We start from the raw sequence: 23,205 nt of genomic DNA, 5'->3' as shown, positions 1-23,205 counted from the left end.
TTGCCCTGGATTCATTGCTGCAATATTAGATTCAGGGGAGCAGCTATCGGGCTTGGTGGATCAGTCTGAAAGGGCCTCCTTGCGAGTGCCGTAGTCCCAGGGGTGGGCATTTTGTTTCCCTATTGGGCTCATTGGAAATTCCGGAGCACTCGTACCGAGGCCATAAGATGGCATTTGGGCCCGGTTTTCAAGGTGATTAAATCATAATCAAGGGAGCTCCATATTCGTGATCCATAAGGAGGACTTTGCATAGGCGCTCACCCCTCAAAGCATTTCCAAAGATAGTTGTGATTCTGTGAACTTGATCCCAATTCCGACTGCTGCAGAAACAGATGCTATATTTTTAAGAACATTTAAGTATAGGTCCTTTTCACCCGGATGTAACATTTACCGTTATGGCCCCATTTCGGCCTATATTGTTTGTAAAATAAAAATAAAAATAATAATAAAAAAAATATATATATATATATATGTCCTTGACTACCAGAGGCTCACTACATCTGACAGCACTTACCTATGATCTAGACCAATCCACTTCACCCAGCATGACCCATATACATTGTTTATTTTTAAGCATTACTCAACCACCAGAAAACTCAGACCACAGTAGTAAATATTTTTGTGGTTTGTATTTTTACCTATGAGTAATAAATTATGGTCAGCATCCCATTTGTTCTGAAAGTAATGCATATAAACTGTTTTTAACCTTCCAATTTAAACACTTGTTTTTGGAGTGCAGAAAACAAATGTAGTAGGAGTAAACCGTATAAACACACAAACAAGCTCAAGCTTTCTAACATACTTTCAAAAAGAAACGCTGTCCAAAATAAGAACATTTTCTGAACCGAAGGTCCATGAGAACATACAATCGATGCAGACTTCTGGACCTTCTGCACAGTTACACCACTCAGAGGAACAAAATGGGCTGGGTGGGCTAATGCACTTCATAACCTAACAATGGCCAAGTCCTATGCGTCTTCCAGTTTATTACTCCTCTGTTGCCCATACCAAGGCATTTCTCTTCTCCATGTGTGGCACCACTGCCTCATTGTAGAACTTTTCCAGCTTTGGTTCGGTTGCCTCCCAGAACTTGGCATCAAACTCTACGGGGGCAATGGCTGTCTCCTTCTTGGTGTACACCACAAAGTCGGTCTTCTTTAAGCCAGTGGCTGCCATCTGAGTCTGCACCTGTGTGTAGTAGGGGTGGTCCCTCTTGAGGGCATAAGAATCACCATTTGGGGTCAAGCAGAATTTGTCATCTTTGCAGGCATCCTTTATTGTGTTGTCTTTATGTTTGTATGGGCACTTAACCTCCAGAAGGCCAACAGGTTTTCCAGTTGAGTGGTCCTTGACAATGCCATCCGGGCTGGCAGCCAACCAGTTCTTCTCTGGATGGACGAAGAGGCCACAGTCTTCCACTTTGACGCCCCCACTGTGGTTCCTGGACTTCAGGTGCTCATACTCCTGGACTGCTCTCTTTTCGTTTCTAATCCCCCATGACATTGCTGGGGTTTGTATGTCAGAGCTCTTATTCACCACCGCCTTGAGGTAAGACTGTGGGACTTCGGAACTCTTGCCATTTACAAACTTGCTGTTGGCGATCTTGTGCGCCACAGAGGCTGTGATGCGGTTTTCGCGCCATTCATGCCATTTAGGGTTATCCCGCTGACCTCGTGTTTCCTTCTCAATATCGTCAATTGCCATCTCCAAGCTCTTGTGCCAAGTAAAGAGTGGTTCTCCTTGTCCACCCTGTTTTGCTGGCATCTTCACAGACGTTGTTCGGGTCGAATGTATCCTTGTATCAGATTGGCCACTGCTGGCAGAAGTGCAGGCCGGTGTAGACTTGGAGGCATTTGGTACTCTGGCTCTACTTTTCCCTCCATCACTTGCCGATGACCTAACGCCTGCCCCCTGATTGTTGTTCACGTCACTGTGGATGAAGTTGGTGGTTGCTGCATATGAATGTGGGGTAGTCTTCCTGGAACCTTCGTCACTCATTGATCTGACTGTCTCCTTAGCACGAACAGTTTGAGCCCTGGCAGAGGGGGCACTTCGAGGTGTGGTTGTTGTCTTAGCCCTGGCCGACGACGGGGCTGATCTGGAAGTTGCTGGTTTGGATGCTGGGGTACTTGCACCCCCCACAGGGACTGAGTGTCCCCCAGTTGTGGCATCTTTTCTTGGTCTGCCCATTCCTGAAGTTCAATCCTAACAAAAAGACAGAACAGTAAATGTTCGTATGAAGTAAAATCAATACAACAAATAGCCATTAAAGGCATGAGGGTACAGCTTTAGAAGATGGATGCAACCTATGGAACATTAAAGATTCACACCGACATCCCCAGCCAAAACACTTCAATCCATCTTTCTAGAATGTTTAACATGTTTTTCCCCAGATACAGTTTTGAAATTTAAGTATATACTTTACAGATACAAACGGAAACTCTCACTTTCACGCCTTATTGATTCAATATAAAGGGCAACCTTCATGTTAAAGAAATGTACAAGAGATACTTGCTTAGCACTAAAAAGCAGAAACTCAAGAAAAAATACTTAGGCTATACTACCCAAGTCCCGTTTTCTCTGTAGAGATGGCTTGGAGCATGTTGCTAGCCTTTCCCAGTGCTCATTTTTTAAATTCAATTTTCTTCATCCGATTTCTTCAGCTTTGATGAGCCTCAACGGTAAAGAATTTGGACTGAGAATATCTGGTTACACTGTTTTGTTTAAGGGGTGCAGCTCACTGTTTCGGGCCAGTTGTGTCTTGGCCACGTGCAGAGACGTTTTAAGGCATGGGCAATGTGGGCTCTGGCCCAGGCCCCCCTGATAGTCAGCTCTGTTCTGCAGGGAATCTTGTCCTGATGGTCTTGAATAATTCTTAAATAGATTGTTTAAAATACTGTTTCCCTTTAATTTAATGTGAGTGGTGTGTGAAAGTCTATTACCGACATTCTGCAGAGAAATGCTGCGTTTCATGTAACATCCATAAAAAGTTTATTTTAGAACAAAACAGGGCCTCACATATAAGAAATGGAAGGGTGTCACAGAGATTATTTGCAATAATATTAGTGTTACAATATTGAAAACACACATCACTATCCCTGAATATTAGATGTAACAACTTTAGAATTTGGACAAGTGCACCTGTTCACTGTCAGTGACCTGGTCAAAGACAGCATGAAAGGGCTGAAATTAGATCATAAATTCAAAGCTCTACCGAACAGGGGCCCCAAAATACATTTGGCCCGGGCCACCAAAATCCTTAAAATGCCCCTAACCCCAACCTACAAACGTATTCCTGCTGTGAATCTCTTTCAACTTCTTCATACAATGAAGAAGCCGCTCAAAGTACACAACGGCTCCTGAGGGCACCCAGTTCAACAATGGGAAAAAAGGGGAGAATTCTTACCTGCATAGAGGATACTCATAGGCACAGCATGCCCCCTTGTGCAGAAGTGTTAATATATCACGACCTTAGTCCCCGGCACAGGAGGTGATATTTCAAACCTTATGTGACCAGTGTCTGCGGGTCTGTATCAGGACGGGATGGGGAGCACACACAGTTTGTCTGCAATCTTACAGGACTAACATACAGCAGCAGTGTCCGAGTTGCACATCAAAGGACAGAATAATGAAAATAACGAGCCTATACACTGACTACCAGTTGAGCGGAACAAGGTTTCTGTATGGTTTTATGCATTCATTTTGCCTCGTTTGATTCCAAGTCCTCTGTGTGTGATTCTTTTATACAGTAATTCGGTATGCCGAAAAACTGCACGTGGAAACCATCTGAAATTACTGTGAGGTAAATTCATATGATGAGAAATCACTAACAGGAATTACGTTTTGCGGACACATTTCCATATGAGAAATCAGTAACAAGCAACTTTTCCTGTCCCAAACGTGGTATTTGTGTTAATGTAACAAAAACATTTTTTTTTCAAATGAATATCCCACAAATCATCAAAAGTGCAGATAAAAAAAAATGAAAAGACCAATCAAAACAAAGAAATAAAGACAATCCGGCCATAAAAACCAAGCACAACAACACAGCAAAGCAGACTAAAACACCGGGGATTATTATTACACACAGGTCCTAGAAAAGCCGTCAAATTGCCCATAATCTCGTACATGGCCACTGGACACTTATTGGACCAGCAGTGACGGCTGGGGAAATATTACTATGCTAGTTAACTGAACTAATACGCATAACTATTTTCGGACCAGATAACTATATTAGCATATTGTAGTGTGCTTTTTTAACACCATTATCTCTGTAATAACTCTGTCATTATAAATTCTATATGGATGCGTACTGAATATTCAGAAAATTATTTTTGAAAATACTTATAAAATATTTAATAACATTTTTAAAAAGCAAATGTGTCACCCTGTCCAGTTGGCCAGCACGCTCAGTAGCTTGCCTCGGCCTACATGCGAGCCTAATTCTTTTACATCCTGCCTTCATTCAGGTACAAGAAAGACATAGGTGTATGGTAACGGGCCCGTTCTAGCCAACCCCGGCTCCTTCCCTCCAGTGCTTGCTGGCTGGCTCGGAAGCAGCTCCACAAAGTCCGCTCCAGAATTCACAGTGGAAGGACCTTCCTCCTTTGGTCTATGGAACTGGTGTAATCACTGAAGTACAAAGAAATCACCCAGCACAGGACCTCTGCGTCTTTCTCCAAGCTTGTCTTTGAATAGGTCATTCTTAGCTTTGCGATCTACAGTGGCAAGTCAGACACAACCTCTCCTCAGCTGGCAGTGAGACCAGTGGACTCTGACCACTTCATGGGTCTTCTCATCACTCTCCCACGTTTCTTCTGCAGGTCTAGACAACTGGGTTCTTCTCCAGAAGCAGGCAGACACCTGTGGGTCGAGACTCTCTCCTCTAAGCAGGCAGCCCGCAGGGTCACTGGCAGACCCACACCTTCCTCCAGTGATACTTGCAAAAAGCACAAGATATCCCCTCGCATTTGCGATATTGGCTAGCAGCGATATCAGTCTTGGAACACAGCAATTCTTCTTTGTAGTGAAGCAGTTTGATCTGGACAAAGTGGGGATGTTTGGGACTCACTTTTATACCGTATTCTCAGGCAGGCACTGTCTAGGTTTAGCAAGTGGTTCGGCTGGGTTTCTTTTCATACTTCATTTTTCCTCTCCAAATAATCAATCAACCCTACTTACGAAAAATTAAGTAATTGGTTCTACAACAATTACCTAGAAAAACCCAGGAAACCAATCAATTAAGCACGCTGGAAACCATTAAAGGACCAGATGCCAAGTGAATCACACAAGCTATTGTACCCCTAAAAACACAAGTTGTCACTCGCCTCAAAAACGATAGTCATACATATGGAAAGCAAGCCATTAAACGAACACTTGAAAAACTAACAAAACAGCCACATACCTGGGGAAACCAAACTATTTATTATATACCAAGAAAAACAAACATTGTTCTTACGTAGGACCATAAACTACTATTGATGTGTTTCCCGGACACAATTAATTGTTTACAGACTTGTGAAATCAATTATTGGTCATGCAAGTAGAAATTCAATCACTGTTCACATACTTCTGAAACCATCCAAATAATCAGAAACCTGAGAAAGCCAAAACACTATTGTAGCCATGGAAGCTCCCATGACTGATCTCAAACCTGAGAAAATCAATCAAACACCTGGAAAACTAATTACTAAACTTGGGCGTGGAAAAGCAATTACTGCCCACAAATCAATCACATAACTGGGGAAATCAACAATTGAAGTGAAAGCATTATCACATATGTCATGTGCTTGGGAAACAAAGGAATCAGTCAAATGCCTTGAAAAATCAACCAATCCTTTCATTAAACCTGGAAAATCCACTCTACACCTGGAAAATTAAACAATCAAATACCTCGAAACCAAAGCAATCAATCACGTTGCTAGAAACCAATTCAAATATTGTACACCTAGAATGAAAATTAATTAGGCACTTGTGAAACTAATCACATGCCTTAAAAACGAATGGATCAATTACACACCAGGGAGACTAATACATCAACCATCCAAGAAGCCAATCAATCATACAAAATCTTTGTAAGAACAAATGATTGAGTCTGCTCTACTGCACAGGCTATAACAGAGTACAGGACTTGGACTGGCCCTGAGGAGCTGTTCTGACACTAGGTGTCTGCATTTGGCAAGCAGTTCCTCCAGCCATAATTAGTAGATTTCAGATGGATTCTGGGTCAAATGACCAGAGATTCTGACCAACTTATTGCCATCCAAACCAATCAATCACCAGGTTCCAGCCAATGACTTACCGCTGGGTTCCCTTCTCTCTCCCTCACCCCCCACTTCTCTTGTTGTCCTCATTCTCGCGACAATCCTTCTCTACCTCTGTACTATATCCCAGCAATGCTTGCAGTGGCCCACTGGTTCAATAAGCACCATGCAAGCAACCAATCTGATGGAAGATGTGGGAAAACCAAATCGATCACTAAAATACCTGGAAAGTCAATTAATCCGACGAAGGACTCAAACAGGAATCCTTGAGAACCAATGGCATACCAAGGAAACCAATCAATCCAATACACACACCTGGAAAACTAATCAAAGCCACCCAAGGGAAACTGGTCATTCACCCAGACACCAAGCAAACCAATCATCATACACTGAGGAAACCGAACAGGAAATTAATCATATGGGAAATGTATTAATTCACACATGTGAAATCAATAACACTTGTGGGAAACCAATTGTACACCATGGGGAAACGATTAATGCAATACACATCTCTATAACAATCAAACACACACATAGGAAAACCTTCAACCACTAGCAAACCAAACAATCACACACATAAGGTAAACTAGTTGCCAAAAAGAAGGGTGAGCAGAGGACTTCATTTCACAATGACACCCCTTTCCAGTCCTGGATTTTTCGTTTTACAGATTATTTTTTCAGGTGTGCTGGTCCAATGTGTTGAATTCAACTGAACCAAGACTATAACTCCCAGAATGCACTAAGTTGCTATCGGAAGGTATAGAGATGATGACACCAGTAGAAAACACAGTGACATAGGTTATCCGGTAAAACTACTCTTGGCAGAATAAAGGAAATAAAGATAATTCAATTACTTCTTAATGCATATGTGGCGAACACGGCATCCTGAATTTTCTCTAGATGCTTGATAGCTAGTATTATTTCTCTCTCAATGGCTCCTCTTCCTCAAACTGCATACCACACAAGTCTTTGCAGTGCGTACATTAAACTACTGAGCAGCCTTCCCAGCTGAGTGTTGTCAAATCTGCACTTTTAGGAAAGGGGAACTATGGATCTGTGAGCTAAGCACAGCGCGTCAGTGAAATCGGCAAAGGCTTGTTTAATTTTTCTCCAGCCCATTGAGGAGGGAGGGGCTTCGGAGACACAAGCCCAGGCATGCTACCCTGCGCCCCGAGCTTGTCTGAAGCAACGCTACATGTGGGCATGTGACAGTGGTCTCAGGGACCGTCTGACATCCCCAGGCGTCAGCTCGCTTCTAGGCGAGTCTGGCAGCATATATCCACCGTCTTGTTCCTCGGAGACCTTGTCTATTCTAATTTTATGTAAAGTATTTCCGATACCAGGAGATGACGAGGAATGGGCTGGGAACAGCACTAGACAGCATTGATATATTTTATATCACATTCATTCACCATTCGTAACAGACAGATTACACGATTTATTAATGATGACGCCGGGATTAAAACAAATCCTCGCCAACAACATAAATCCCTAGGCCACCCCATATCTGCTACTGGGAGGGGATGTGGCGCTAGGGTCGGCGCCACCGACTTTCTAACCAGGGAGCCTGTGATTTTAGGAAAATCACTCTCCCTTCCCCCATCCAAAAATGTGACCTTGTGTAATGTAACCAGTGCTCATGTGAAGCGCTCCAACGCCTGCGGGTCTGGTTCGTTTAAAAAAAAACACATATTTGCGTAAAATAAAAGCTTTAAACCCAAGGTCAGGGCTTGTGGTTGGCATTCAGAGCCAATGTGCCTCCAGGGAGAGGGAATGGAATAAATGACCTCGCCCCCTGGGGTATTCGAGAGGGTTGGAGATGCCCACACAGAGGCAGTTAGGGCTAGTTAGGCATTCGGACCTTTGCCCAAGAGCACCAATGTGGCAGTAAGGTGCGTACCATGGGAGTAGGGGAGAGGTGGGGGTGGAAAGAAGAAAACAGACATTGTTATGGGTCAAGGATAAGAAGTCTCCAGTTAACACATAGGGAGACAAGAGGGCGGCAGGTGCAGGTCTTTAAGTGGGCCGGGTCCTGCCCGTGTTCAGCATGGACACTTCTTAAAAGCAGGTGCTGAGACGGGTCCCTATCAGACTCTCCATTTTTGCCCACACCCTCAGAATGAAAAATAAATCTCTGCAGCAGTACCACTCTTCACTGCCTTTGATGTAACTTCAAAGAGACTAGTTATAGTTTGTACACAGTCTCATCAATTCCGAACGGAAGCATTTTCAATATTACATACAAACAAGGAAGCCATTGTTGTTGCTTATTGCAACTAACAACCATTGACAAAACCAATAGTCCAGGGTTGTAGGTATAATGTTAATTGTTGCTTTATATATCTGGAAACAATGGCAGAAATAGCAAAATACCAGTCAGGCAGCACACTATGCTAAGCACAGATTTTTAAGCCACGCCCTTAATTACATGGACCACGCCCCTTTGAGAGACTTCCTCCCTCTCAGTTTTTTCATACCACTTAAAGCCCTGAGCAGGTGCTAATGTAGAGGCAAAGGCAAGCCTGCAAGGAAAATAAGGTAGGGGTGACAAGGTGCCTGGATTGTGGCCCGCTTGCCAGAGTGTGCTGAGACGAGTATGACGGAGAAGTGGGATATGGTCAAAACCAGTCTGAGGCTAATTTATTATTGGGACCCAGTACCTACCTGTGCTTGCCTGTGATCGTCCTGTTTGCTGTTGTCCTGTCTCCCTCCCGCCGCCGCATCTCCAAACACCGCGGCCGCAGTGTGGAGGGGGACTTCATTTCCCAGGCTCCTGAGCGCCGGAAGGCGGAACCCCGCGTCGTAGCACACGCGCCTGGAGGCGCTTTAAATTTTAGCACACCTCCGGTGGAGCGGGCGCCAAAACCAGTCTGAGGCTAATTTATTATTGAGACCCAGTACCTACCTGTGCTTGCCTGTGATCGTCCTGTTTGCTGTTGTCCTGTCTCCCTCCCGCCGCCGCATCTCCTAACACCGCGGCCGCTGTTTGGAGGTGGACTTCATTTCCCAGGCTCCTGAGCGCCGGAAGGCGGAACCCCGCGTCGTAGCACACGCGCCTGGAGGCGCTTTAAATTTCAGCACACCTCCCGTGTCGCGGGACAGCGCGCGGGCAGCGCCGGGCTAAGCCCGGGCAAAGGGCGGGCCGTCTGTGGCCGTCCAAGGACGGAGGAGGTCGGGTCGGGCCTACTTATTTTCATCGTGCCTGGTGGATCCGGGATACACGTATTGAACATGGCGACCAGATAAGTTATTAGGTGTATCCTATTGAACATTTACGGTCTTGATTCAAGACTATTTGTGGGGCCCCTCACGGCTGTGCAATTGACATTTACTTTCTGTTTGTTTCTTTGTTTGTAATTTTTGGGGGAGTTCCTGGTAATATGGCTACATCTATTGCCAATTCCAAAGGAGGGGCTGGAACATTGGATGCGTATTTAAAACGGGCCGAAACAGCGGTGGCCAAAGAGATAGAACTGGTAGAAAGGAGGCTAGCTCTGGATCCATCCAATGCTAACATTAACAAATTGACCAATCCATTATCTATCGCTTGTACGGGGAATCTTCAAGTACCTATGGTATTGCTACAAAACCAAGACCCACTAAATATATTAAATGCTTCCTGTTCTTTTGCTCCTAGCCCGATGCCTTCACCCCCCAACACACGCACTAGGCAGGCTCGGGCCGAGCCTGTCACTAGAGTTAAAGAGCTATCAAGGAAGCGGAAGGCTGATAGTGCCATTAAGGGTAGCAAACCACATGCCAAACAAGCGAGGAAAAGTAAATCTACTGTTGGCCAGAGTTCTCCGGTAACAAGTCAACAATCCCAGATTAATAAACCTAAATCTCACGCAGAGGGAGTCCAATCGTCTTTTACATCAAATAACCCTATTGAGGGTGACCAAATGCTTAGATTCTTGGGGGCTTTTGAGGAGCGCTTCAAAGCTCTAATCAGCCCTGTTAAGGAAAAACTTGAGTTAATCGACCACAGGTTGATAGCTTTGGAAAGTCAGGTATTAAATCATCAGGGCTCTTTGACGAACACCAAATTGACAGCCACTCGTTCTGATTGTGCTCCCACACATTTGCCGTTAGCCACAAGTTCGAATGGTGATGCACAAACCTTTAGGGATCAGGTAGCAGTGCAGGTAACGACCGCACCAAACAACTCAGCTACTACAAGAAGTATTATTCCTGGTTGTGGAGATTTTAGGGGTAGTCCAAATGGTATTCACCTTCCTTCTCACAAACACATAAAATTCCATCTTCCCCCAGAGGCGTGCCCATACACGGTTATCTTGGCCAATGTTCCCAAAACATTGGATGGCCAAGAGGAACATTGGTCATCACTTAAAAATAAAGTATTACATCATTTGAATTCTAGAACTGTGTTGGGCGATAACCTGTTTAAAAATTTCAAGATGGTTCGAAGGGTGGATTGGGTGGGGGATACCAAGAAGGGCATGGGTGGAGATTGTGTCGTTGTTAACTTTGCATCTCCTCACTTGGTTGATCATATCCTACGACAGGCGGGTTCATTGAGGATACACCAAGACCGTATCAATATACTGCCTTTAGGGTATTTTTACCCCCCAAGCCCCACAGCCGCTATTAGAGGGAGTAACCTCGCTCCTTGTTTTGATACTAATGTTAGACCCATTGAAGTAAGTAATAGATTTGAGGCGTTGAGCTCTCTAGATTGTAATGACTGACTGGCTCATGGTCAAGATCAGGGTTTGCGAGGACCTTATTTGGCAAATCTCTCTGTAGGAAATATATCATCTGGCGGAGGGTTACTAGGTGTAATATCCCCAGAACTAAGTGAAGTGGTTCAGTTTAGTGTACCTGTTAATACTAATAGTCATGTGCAAGTGGCTTCAAACCAAGGGGACCAAGTCGTTGGAGACTTGCAGGAAGCCTTATCATGTGGTCCCCAAGATAGGGACGATGATAATGTTTATTCATCTTTAGTCTCCTGGAATGTGGCAGGGCTTAGAAATAAAGTTGTGTCATCTGATTGGTCTAAGTTCCTGGAGAACAGGGATATTATATTACTGCAGGAAACCTGGTCTACTGTTTTAGATCATAGACCCGGTTATCTCAGTTTTTATGTTCCAGCTGTTCCTAGTCCCCATGGAAGAGCTAAGGGGGGACTATTAACATGGATTAAACAGGACAGCGGGTATCTTTTGACTCAATTGGACTCGAAAAGTAATGATATCTTACTTATCCAAGTCCAGCGCCCTGGACTAAAGGATCTTTTTGTTTTTAATATTTATGCTAGAGGGCTACCGGGGGGAAAATCTTCAAATACTGTGGAGGAGTTGGACCAGCTCCTTGATGTATGTAGCCAAGAGGGTGATGTCATAGTAGCGGGTGATTTTAATTGCTGCTTTGAACCTCTGGACATTAATGATATCGATCTTACCTCAGAAGAGGATCGTATTTGGAATATTCCCCAGTTGACACTCTTGCCAATCAAAAAATGGACCGAGGCTGTACTTCAGCTTAAGGTACTTTGTATTGGCCATGGACTACGTGCAATAAATGGTAGATCAGCCTCCGACACACATGGGGCCTCTACTTATAATAATGGACTTCGTAAAAGCCGCATTGCTTATATTATTACCAATAAAGAACACTGGTCTAGTATTAAGGATATGATAGTGGTGGAAAGGGTGGAGAGTGATCACGATCCCTTACAAACTATCATTTAAATTATTTAATACTAATTGTCAGGAGGCTCCTTCTAGGAAGGTGGAAATTGTCCAAACTAATGATTCAAGGCGTGTCAAATGGAATAATTGTCCAATGAATGAGAGGCAGATTTTAACTATTAGGGATTTAACCACTAAAGCCACTAATGATTTACAGAATTGTATTGCTCAGAAGGAAGATATGGGCAAAGTTAATATTATCCATACGAATTTCTTTAATCAACTTAGCGTTTTTTTATAAAACACTCATGCCAAACCTAATAGGCCATCCAGAAAGGAGGACCAATGGTATGAGAAATCATGTAGGGTCGCATATCAGGCCTTGTCAGATGCAGTAAAAACTAAGGACATAGCTGGTATAAGGAAAGCTCGTGAATCTTATAAAAAAGTCCAATATGAGGCCAAACGTGCATGGGATCAGGATTACTGGAGTGATCTTCACACTGCCAGTAAAGAACGATCTATGTGTTCTTTCTGGGACCTGGGCAGGGGATCAAAAAGAGACGAACCAGTTAATTTTGTACCACCCAACCTGTGGGTTTCGCACTTTGCATCTCAGTTTGCTTTAATAGATGCATTTGAGGGGAGTTGTACCAATTATCTCTGCCACCATGGGTACAACTCCTCTGGTTTTTGATTTGAATGAGGTGCGAAAGGTACTGAATTCTATCCCCAGAGGCAGAGCCCCAGGTTTAGATTCGGAATTAAATTAGAGCAGACCAGGGTTTTTTCATACTTGGGTATAACCCTCGCAACGAAATTGGAATGGAAACCGCACATAGACCAAGTGGTAATAAAGCATGCACAGTTAACTGGTGCACTAACAAAAGAGCTTTACCTGTCTCACACTAAACCTTTGATCCCAGCCCTCAAAATATATGATGCCAAGATAGGTCGGGCAACTTTCTATGGGGCAGTAATGTGGGGGTATTCCAATCTTACCCAGTTGTCTAGGGCTCAGAATAAGTTTTTGCGTGTAATTACCGGCCTTCCGATATCAACTCTTCTAATTCCCCTGTATTACGATCTGGGTGTTTTGCGCCTAGAGGACATAGCACGCTATAGACCAGTGGCTTATTGGAGGCGGCTATGGGTAACTCCTGAACTTTCCGAATATGCCCAGGCTTTTCTGGATGTCAGGGGGACCGATAAGGCACAAAAGATTCCATGGATGAGGGAGGTCAGGTTACTTTACTCCGCTATGGGCCTAGCAAGTCACTGGGAGGAGCCCACTTTACATATTTTTCCCTCCAGAAAAATTCTAAAAGACTTATATTGGCGGGTGGTTTCAGAAAGAAGATTTGGTTCAAGCATCGGTCCGTCTCTAACCTCGGACTTCTTGGCACTCAAGGACAGGCCCTTGTTTGAAAATTATTGGGACTGTATTACAGTTGTGGAGGACAGAAAATGATACCATCAATTCAGGGTGGGCACTCTTCCAGTAAACTTTTTTGTTGCCAAATGGCGAAAAGGCCTTAACCCTGACTGTCCTTTCTGTCCAGCACAACTGGAAAACATTGTGCATATTTTATTTGTCTGTCTGGAGTATAAAATTCCAAGACGGGTTTGGCTTAAAAAGTCTCCTAATGGGTTTTCGGTCAGGTGTTGAGGCTTTGCGGTGCCTTAAAACAAATACATCTCAATCTGTGACTATTGCTGTTGCAAAATTCCTCCACTGGACTTGGATTTTTCGTGCTCATAAATTACGACTCATTGGATAACTTGGTAATTTTAACACTTTTATGGGTTTTTAACAAATGAGATATTAATTTACCTATTTATAATTGTCGCTGCTATGTATGTCACACTGGCTGTCTGCGTCGAGATTTTGGTCCCCTCTCTTGTTTTTTGTACCCCTCTTTTTTTTTTTTTTTTTTTTTTAAATTGTCTATAAAATTTTCTGTTGTCTTTTATGATGTAAATCGAAATAAAGACTTGAAATTGAATTGGGATATGGGGCACAGCCCAGGACGAGTAGTGCTAGGGTGGCAAAGGTGTTAGGGGGGGGGGGGGGGGGGGGGCAGGCTGATTTCGACTATGAGGAGGAGGAAGACAGGGAAATACCGGCATGGTTGGAAGAGTGTGCACAAGCCCTCCATGAAAGGGGAAGATTGTGGCTTATGCAGGATAATGGGTAACGCTAACCTGCGAAGAAACGGTGTTATGAAAGTTGATGCACCAAAGGCAGCGGCAGATGTTGGTGGAGTGGAGGACGTACGTGCTCGAGGAGGTGGAGAGCAGAGCAGGAGCTTGGGAATAAACTGTGCGTTACAGAAAAGGCATGGCGGATTGGTGGAAGGTATGGGAGACACATCCCCAGGGCAAGGGAGTGGTGCAGTGTAAAATCTGTAGCAGTGGGACAGGGTGTGGTCAGAGACAAGGGAGAAAATGAAAGTAAATTGAAGAGACTGATGGCTAAAGGAGAAGATGGGGATGCAGGAGAAGTGAAGCAGGTAAAAGGGATGAGGCAAAAGGGAATAGGGATGGGACACAGCACAATGGGACATCAAGAAAGACAAAGCACAGAGTGGTTTTAACACAGGAGACAGTGACAAAAAGGCACTTAAAGAACATGAATAACATAGAAACAAGTTGCCTTACATGAGGGTAGCCATGCCATTGGGGGGAACTACTAAGGTAAGGATTTAGAAAGGAGAGCATATTGGTGTGTACAAATTACTGCATAAAAAAAACACAGGCAAAAGAGCCTGAAAGCAGGAATAATGGGATCTGGTGGAGTGCCATAAATCACAACTAAAAGATCCATGGGGGTCAGCATTTTTGGTAAGGTTACTGTTTATTGTGAAAGGCATCCTCACAGATCAGTAGTATATCAACATTATTAGGAAAACTCAAACTGATTTTGGGGGACTGGAATGGGGATGCTACACGGAGGAGGCGAGGTAGATAGTGAACTCTGGTTTCAATGGGTGGCGGCTACTAGATAGCCTCAGCCTTGCGTGCCCCATTTGGTATGTCGGTGACTTTATCAGCTGTTAAATCACAAGGGACACTGTACCATGTAGAGGGTGCCAGGTGTCACCCAGTCAAAAAAAGAAAGATATAGAATAGAAAAGAGGAGGATGAAAAAGAGAGAGGCGGAGGTTTGTCCCCAGTATCAAGGATCCAATCCCAAAGGGCACGGAGGCACTGATCATTAAGATTAAGATAGCCGAGGACGGCCTGAGGGTAGGGATCAACATACCAATGTTCAAATCCCGCCTGGCGGAGATCAACACCGAGATGAACGACCACCGCGATTACCTCCTCAAACAGAAGGTTTCCAAACTGCAAAAGGATGTGAAGAACTTCGATAGAGAGGATCTATCCCTACATAAAAGACGACTACCAGACCACAGACACCGATGCCCTGTCTGACGACAGTTCAGCGTCTTCAAACAACTCAGGACGATCAGCCTACAGCAACTCGAGCGACAGGAGCTGGGGCAGAAACCAGAACAATCCTGGACTACTTCCCCCTCCACCACCAATACCACCTCCAATGTATGGATTCCACCACACACCTTACCCACCCCAGGGCCCTATGTGGTACCCTGGGTTCCAAGGACCACAACCGGGCTACACACAACCCTTCTTTCCTAACCCACCACCTCCATTTCAGTACAGAGGCAGGGGGCGAGGCAAAGGAAAAAGAAGAGGTCAGAAGCAAGTACAATGGCAGGACGCCGGACTAAAAAAACAGAGACAAACCAGGAGCATGACACATCCAAGACCATAGTGGTCAATCTCTCAAAAAAAGTACTAAGCAAAGAGGAGACCTCGGCCCTTGAATTAGGATTAGGCTTCCTTCCCACGCCTAAGGAGGACAAATTCAAAATGAACCAAGAACTCCACCAACTATTTAGGAAGATACGACTACAAGCATTCTTCCAAGGAAGACCCACACCAGAACAACAAGATTCAGGACTGAGACACCCATCTAAGTTCACACCCACTACCGCAATGGTCCCCAGCGAGGTCATAACATTTGAGAAAGCAGTAATGAAAGAGGCCAACCGGTTGGAACAGGGCTCAACATTCAACAATCTACCGAATAGATTACGTCGGGCTCTGGACTCATTAAAGGAGGATGAAACCATCATTATCAAACCGGCGGACAAAGGGGGTGCCACGGTCCTCCTAGACATTGATGACTATGAGGCTGAGTGTGACAAACAACTGAACAATACCAGATACTATCGGAGACTAAACGAAGATCCGACAGAACGACTCTCGAAGCAGATCCGCATTTTGGTAAATGAAGCGAACACAGAGGGCTGGATTTCCCCTTAAGAGGCGGCTTTTCTGGTGAACGATAACCAGAGAATGCCGTACTTCTACGTCGTTCCGAAAATACACAAAGGGGTGATTCCACCACCAGGACGACCGATAGTCTCCGGGATCAACTCCCTCTTGGAACCCCTGAGCCAATTTACCGACCACTTCCTTCGCCCTTTGGTACAAGCAACCACCGCATACCTCAAAGACACACGAGATGTACTGAACTTGATAGGCCATCAATGAGGAGAACATCGAACCCATTAACCTTCTGCTAACCCTGGATGTGGAAGCACTCTACACAAATATCCCCCAGGACGCCACCATCAAGGTCGTGGGACACCTACTTCAGGAATGAGATCTACAGTCCAACACCCCAGCGGACTTCATCATTGACCTGATCACCATGGCCCTGAAACACAACTTTTTTATGTACAAGACATCGATCTTTCACCAGATACAAGGTAACAGCATGGGCAGCACTTTTGCGCCGAGCCTGGCGGGCCTGCACATGGCATCCTTTGAGGCCAGGAACATATTCTCCGACGACAACCCGTACAAGAAAAACCTCTTTACATGGAAGAGGTACATAAACGACATCTTGATACTATGGAGAGGACCCAGGACCACCTGCGACTCCTTCTTGGAATGTATCAATGGACTCAATCAACACCTTCGGTTCACCGGTACAATAAACAAATCAACCATCCCATTTCTGGATCTTAAGATCATCCTTGACGAGGGCGTACTCTGGACGACACTGCACAGGAAGACCACTGACTGCAACAGTCTGTTAGACTTTCAGAGTCATCATCCCAAGGCCTTGTGTGAGAATCTCCCATATGGACAGTTCCTGCGGATATGACGTAACTGTACAACTCCACAGGATTTTGAAACAGAGGCTAACCACCTTGAGGAGAATCTCCTGGACAGGCATTACCCGAAGAGGGTGGTCGAGAAGGCGAGAAAACAGGCTAGGAATAATAACAGACAGGCCCTACTCGAAACGAAAGAAAAAGAACTAAGCAAAATTCTCACGTGTCACAACCTTCACACCCCTATCCAACAAAGTGAAGAACATTATCAAACGGAATTGGAAAATCCTGAATACTGACTCAGTGAACCTTGAAAAACCACGCTTTGCGTTTAGAAGGACGTCTAATCTACGGGACACCCTGGTAAATACACGTCCACTGAACAAGAAGAAGGGCCCTCAGAATGCCACACTCTGGAACCTACCACCTGTTTCAGGAAACTACCCGTGTGGTAACTGTAACGCCTACTCCACCACAACCCAAACAAAGACACTTACTCTAGGCGACTTCATGTGGGAACAACGGGGGCACTCTAATTGCAACACCAAGAACTGCGTATACCTCATCACATGCCCTTGTGGTCTGAGGTACATCGGCATGACTTCACGCCCAGTCAGTATACGAATAAGCGAGAACAAGAGCACCATAAGGCGGGGAAGGACAGCCACCAAGCTGACCAACCACTATCTGGAGGTGGGTCACAACTGTGATCAACTGGCATGGACAGTCCTAGAATCAAGACCCACTTGGAAAACACAGGCCCTCCTACATCAGGACAAACGTTGGGTCTTTCGCTTACAGGCTCAGATCAATGGACTGAATGATGAAATACCATGGGTGGAACTTTAAGCCTGGGCACACTATGTTCTGGACACCAGCACAGTCAGTCTAACATCTGCCACTGACTCCGCAGTACGACTAGCTGCAGCTCACCCCACCCCCACGTGCCCTGATTACACCCATTTCCCCCCCTTTTTTACATGGTATTAGTAACTAGGTTCTGGCTCACCCTTGGCAAGGATACTCATCATGGCACCTGTACATTATGACAGTTCCACATAATGACCTAGGTTGGCAGACTGTCTGAATCTTCCTTCCCTATTAGGCTCAGACATCACCTTGATAAGAGTGAAGCTTATAGGGCCTCAAGATCGTTGGTTAAGTAAGACGATCACGTGGTCCGAACACTCCCCACACTGAGCTTATTATGACCAGGTCACCCGGGACTTTTGTCCTATCCATTAACATATGCCACCCCCAGGGGATCGATGCACTATCGTAGTGCGTGATTAACCCACAGGGTATCCACGTTGTGTAAACAATACCATCACGTGGGTATGACACTATCCACATCTACTATAGTCTGACCATGTCACCCGGGGCCAATACACCGCACAAGCATGCGCGGCAGCGGCACCCTCACAGAGCATGCGCGCACTCACCCTGAAACATTTTCCTCTGAGCAAGCGCAATGGCATCAGACAGTGACTAGGCACAACACGTACACCAGATAGGATGGAGGAGACGCCTTCCTCCACAGCCCCATAAGCTATGAATACCAGGGGGAGGCGCCACACATACTCACTACAGGCAGCCACTGAGTGAGGGTAGGTGCTGAGCCGGTACCCGACGCAACCGTGAGTAGGAACTACCATGATAGTGGGGGGGATTGTATTTATCATGCAGTGTGCACTAGACTTACTGTACCTGCCCCTCATTGCCGAAGCTGGTATTCACCACAACTTTGCCCGCATTTGCATTCTTTCCCCTGTATATAGCCAATAGGGTGCAGGCATCCAGCGGTGACTAGCCTAGGGAGACTGATCCCCTATCTAGTGAGGGTAAGCTGGGCATTGCCCTCCTCATTATCCCCGCGATGATTTTTTTAATATGTTGTTGCATGTTTCGCCACCGTCTATTCTGGTAACCAGTGGTGATTGCACGATTCAGAGATGTCCTTGCACTGATAGCGTGACAATTCCTTCAACCCCTCCCGGCGTGATGCGCACCAGGCGGCACATCGTACTTGTCTCGCTGGACTCCTCTCTGCTTACATGAATAACTTACACAGCAACCTCCACCGGTGGGCAGACGGTGTACCTGGGGAGCCGTGCCCACGATTTGTGACTCACTGTAACACGGCGCCAGCGGGTCCCCCAGCCGGTACCACTAGGTGTTAACTGTGACTATGTCCTGTAATTTCTTAATGTTTGTATGTTTATTGGTCGGGTTATGCTGTCTTGGACGCAACCTTACAGTATGTGCAAAGGTTTATTACACACTTTTGCCATAAGGCGCCTGACGCATGAGCTTTTTTTCTCCCACTTTATTTCATGTTTTCATCCCCTATAGGTACCTTCCCTGCTTGGGCACATCTACAAGTCGAGATTGCAGACCACAGAAACAGGGTAATTAACCCTGCGGTCAACCCCGAGCCATCTCTCACCTGTGTGGGTTACCATCACTATTCTGGAACCCCCTTCTTTTCTGACGTGCACATCCACCGCATCAGTTAGGTGCTGAAGAAACGCCATTGATCATTCAGAGTACTAAGGCGTGAAACATGTCGACCTTTTGTTAAGTTACACGGGCACATCAGGCCTCATAGTAACTCACCAACCTACTGTTTTTTTAACCTACCAGGGGCACCACACTATTAAAGAGTTCGCCAGTGGATACTCCTAGGTAGTTTTATTATCTATCCTTGCACGCACTTCACCACTTTTTTCACCAGATCCACCCCTCACACCCGCACACTGACTTTTCTCTTAAAAGAACTCCGTTAAAGTGACCCTTTGGGCATTGCAGCGCCGGCTCGATGAGGAGCAAAAGCCCGATAATGAAGCACAACATCCTTCGGGGTGTTTGAGGGCAACCAAGAGGCAAGATTTGGCCCTCCCCTTTCGGGATTGGATCCTTGATACTGGGGACGAACCTATGCCTCTCTCTTTTTCGTCCTCCTCTGCTCATCTATCTTTCTTTTTTTGACTGGGTGACATCTGGCACTCTCTATATGGAACAGTTTCCCTTGTGATACAACAGTCAGTTGTGGAGCACGGACACTGGACCTGAACGAGCTCCTGGTCCCCCCCTCTTATTTTTGTTGACTTAGGTGACTTATCAGCCCCAGGGTAACCAGATATTGAGGAGCAAAACCCAAGACAGGCCAAACATACAAAAAGGACTACAGACATTAGGTAGGTAGGTGGAGGTGTGAGTGTGCCCTGTCTCCTCTCTGTTGGAGGCATACGGCCGACCTCCTCATGCGCTTCCTGTAAGAAACACATAAATTACTTCAGAGGTTAGGGGCGCCTTTGGAAATACACCTTTCAATTCTGCTTTTTGCAGGGTGACTTGACCTTTGTTCTGAAAACCGGGACATAGACTGAAAACGAAGAAAAGCTTCGGGACAACCGGTCAGCCCTCTAAAACAGGGACTGTCCTCGGAAATCCAGGATTTATTTTCACCCTCACCCAAAAAAAGAGGCACAGATGAGCTTTCAAAGTGTTCCTAAGTGACCTCAAGTAATCTGATGCAAAATTCTACAACAGTGGCTAGGACGTCTTGGAATTTAGAACCTTTGGTAGCAAGTGTCCCAGTTCCATTCTTGAGTAAGTTGGCCATACCAGTTGTTTTGATTTGCATTTTGGGTCTTTGTAGCCCTGTTTCTCCCAGTTTAAAATCAGAACTATGAATCCCAAAATGCAAAGCAAAAACTTGGCCTGGGTGAGTTTCTCATGCATGGATCTAGAAAATTTGAGAGATCTGACCTAAAGCTACTGTACAGACCGCAGACACTGGGAGGTATTGCATTTTTTTTTTTTTTAAACAAATTTTATTAAATGATTGCATTACAGTTGCTGAGCCCTGACCTCCAGGTACGTCAGCCAGGCAGATGTATCACAATAACAACAGCACAATCCATTTTGTTTTACTGTTAAACGAAGAACATACTACACCTACTTTCAAACCTAAACTATCCCCCCCTAGAGGAGGTATTGCATTTTTAACAAGGAACCAAGATCAGGCATGCCCCACACCAAGCACAGCAGATGTCTCTGTTGCCAGAATTCGAAAATGAAAAGTGTTGTCATAATCCAACAATGATTTAACCACACCCTATTACTAGGGAGCCGTATAATGAGGGGATGAACAGCAATATTTAGGAGGGGGTGCGTCTGAGTAGATAAAACACACTGATAACTTCTTTGCGGGCATATATGCACAGTGGTCCTCACGGCCCTTGGTGGCCCCAAGGAAGATGGTGTGTGTTTTAGGCAAACTTACTTCTGACGCATCGATGCTTTATTTCAAACTAATGGCAGCATCTGAAAGGGGCCAAGTACCCCTGACCACTTACGCGCGAAAGGATTCACTTTAAGAAATGCGTAATGCAAATCCACTACACCAGTGGTTCTTAACCTGCGGTCCAGGGGCCTCTGGGGATCTGCGAAGCCTACTCAGGAGGTCCGCGACAGCTTCGTAAAATTAAATAAAATTATTAGATTAACAGGGTGTATATAATTAAAGAAGCAAAATGTACAATTGAACATTTTAAAACATTCTGTAAATGTGAAGGAATTTGAAATTAGAGGCTACAAATTAAGTCAGCATTCTTATATTGATTCATGGGAGCACTACATGAGCATGAAACAGATCATAATAATGATGTGTGGCCTCGATTAAATTTAGAAAAGCTTCAACCTTCCTATTAAAATGTAGATTTTTTAAATATTTGTTTGTGAACTAAATTAAATCATCCTTGTATATTTTATGAATACTTGTTTCTCTATTGCTTTGTGGTTCTAAATGAACCCGGCAACACATAAATGTGGTTTCCATGAGCCCTGGGTCATTATGGCAAATAATGTGATACACCTGCTACTTTTTGGACTGGCTGGGGGGTCTTAAGCTGACTCAGCACCATCCTTTCCTTCAAAAAACTAAATTGGTTGTCCAATAGGAGGGCGGACAAACAAGATGCCACGAAAAGAGGGTGCGCTATGAGCAAACTATGAGTCATGGAGAAAGTATCCTGGCTCACATGGTCAGGTGTGTTAAACACCATGCTGTGTACAGAGGATGGTGCTCGTGAAAAGATGGTGATATGATCACAAGTTGTGCACGAGCTGAAAGTATCCTAGGCATACGGGATATATTATTTATAGACTGTGTTGGCTTTTGAGGAGCCGTTAAACTAAGTAGGAGTCGTACATAGGGTGATGCCACAGATAAAGGCCATAGATGGCAACATTGCGAACCAGGACAGAGGGAGGTACTAAAAAAAAGCGGGTGCATTTATTTTCTCTATTAAGATTGAAACAGAGGCAAATTTGGGCTGGAGACAACTAAAAGGAGTTATGCAAAAATGAAAGTAAGTACAGGGACGTTCTGTAATGCTGGACATTGATAGCAGGAAGGCTGCTGGGGTCACAAGGCACCGCACAGAAAAGTTAAGACCTTGGGCACACTTGCATCCCTTGGTGTGAGACCCTCCCCCTGCAGACCCATCCTGCTCCTTACCTACTGCTTGCCTCTCGCCTCAGTGCACCCTCTCTGCCTCCTAACGATAGCCTCCCGTGTCCTGTCTCTGTGCACCCTCGGCCCTGCTGATGTCTGCTTCTGTGACCCTCTGCCCTGCTGCTGGTGTCCTGCCTCCGTGCTCCTCTTCTGCAGCTGTCTGGAGCCCGAGAATGTCTACCTCCTCTTTATGCTGGAGTTCCCCTCCTAGTTTCACTTCCCAAACATGACTCGGACATGTCTGCGCTCCCTCGGGCTCCGCCCCGCGCTTTCTCTCCTGGCACCGGTTCAGTTTCAGAGTCTCCTCCCTCAGACCCGTGACACCTCTCGGCCCCGCTCCCTCCCGGCCTACCCTTCTTCTTCCTCCTTTCCTGGCTCCACGAGCCTCTGAGCTTTTTCCTCGCCCCACTGCCCTGCGCGTGCACAAAAGGGGCGGAACACTCCACCGAGATAACAGGGGGAGCGGGGCAGATCAGCGTACAGCAGACCGGAGGAAAGAGAACACCCCCGACATAGGAGAGTAAGGGGGGCTGTCACATTCATTAACTGTATTTATTTATTGTTTATACCCGTTTCCTGCACCCCCCCTTTCCCCCTGTTTTGTTCCTGCACAT

General features: G+C 45.4%; 1 protein-coding gene across 1 annotated transcript; it reads right to left on the bottom strand.

The window, feature by feature from the left end:
* Nucleotides 1-614: 614 nt before the first annotated feature.
* On the bottom strand, nucleotides 615-22,866 carry LOC146786106 (uncharacterized). The gene is made up of 2 exons (XM_085635603.1): nucleotides 22,595-22,866; nucleotides 615-2,205 (listed from the first exon to the last, which is right to left on the bottom strand). Exon 2 carries the CDS (start codon nucleotides 2,188-2,190, stop codon nucleotides 988-990), a length of 1,203 nt encoding a protein of 400 aa, XP_085491729.1. The 5' UTR covers nucleotides 2,191-2,205; nucleotides 22,595-22,866; the 3' UTR covers nucleotides 615-987.
* Between the last annotated feature and the right edge of the window lie 339 nt (nucleotides 22,867-23,205).

The sequence above is a fragment of the Triturus cristatus genome, chromosome 11, assembly GCF_964204655.1.
Source record: "Triturus cristatus chromosome 11, aTriCri1.1, whole genome shotgun sequence".
Classification (NCBI taxonomy): Eukaryota; Metazoa; Chordata; class Amphibia; order Caudata; family Salamandridae; genus Triturus; species Triturus cristatus.
The sequence above is the reverse complement of the archived record's forward strand: the minus strand, read 5'-3'. Positions and strand labels throughout refer to the sequence as shown.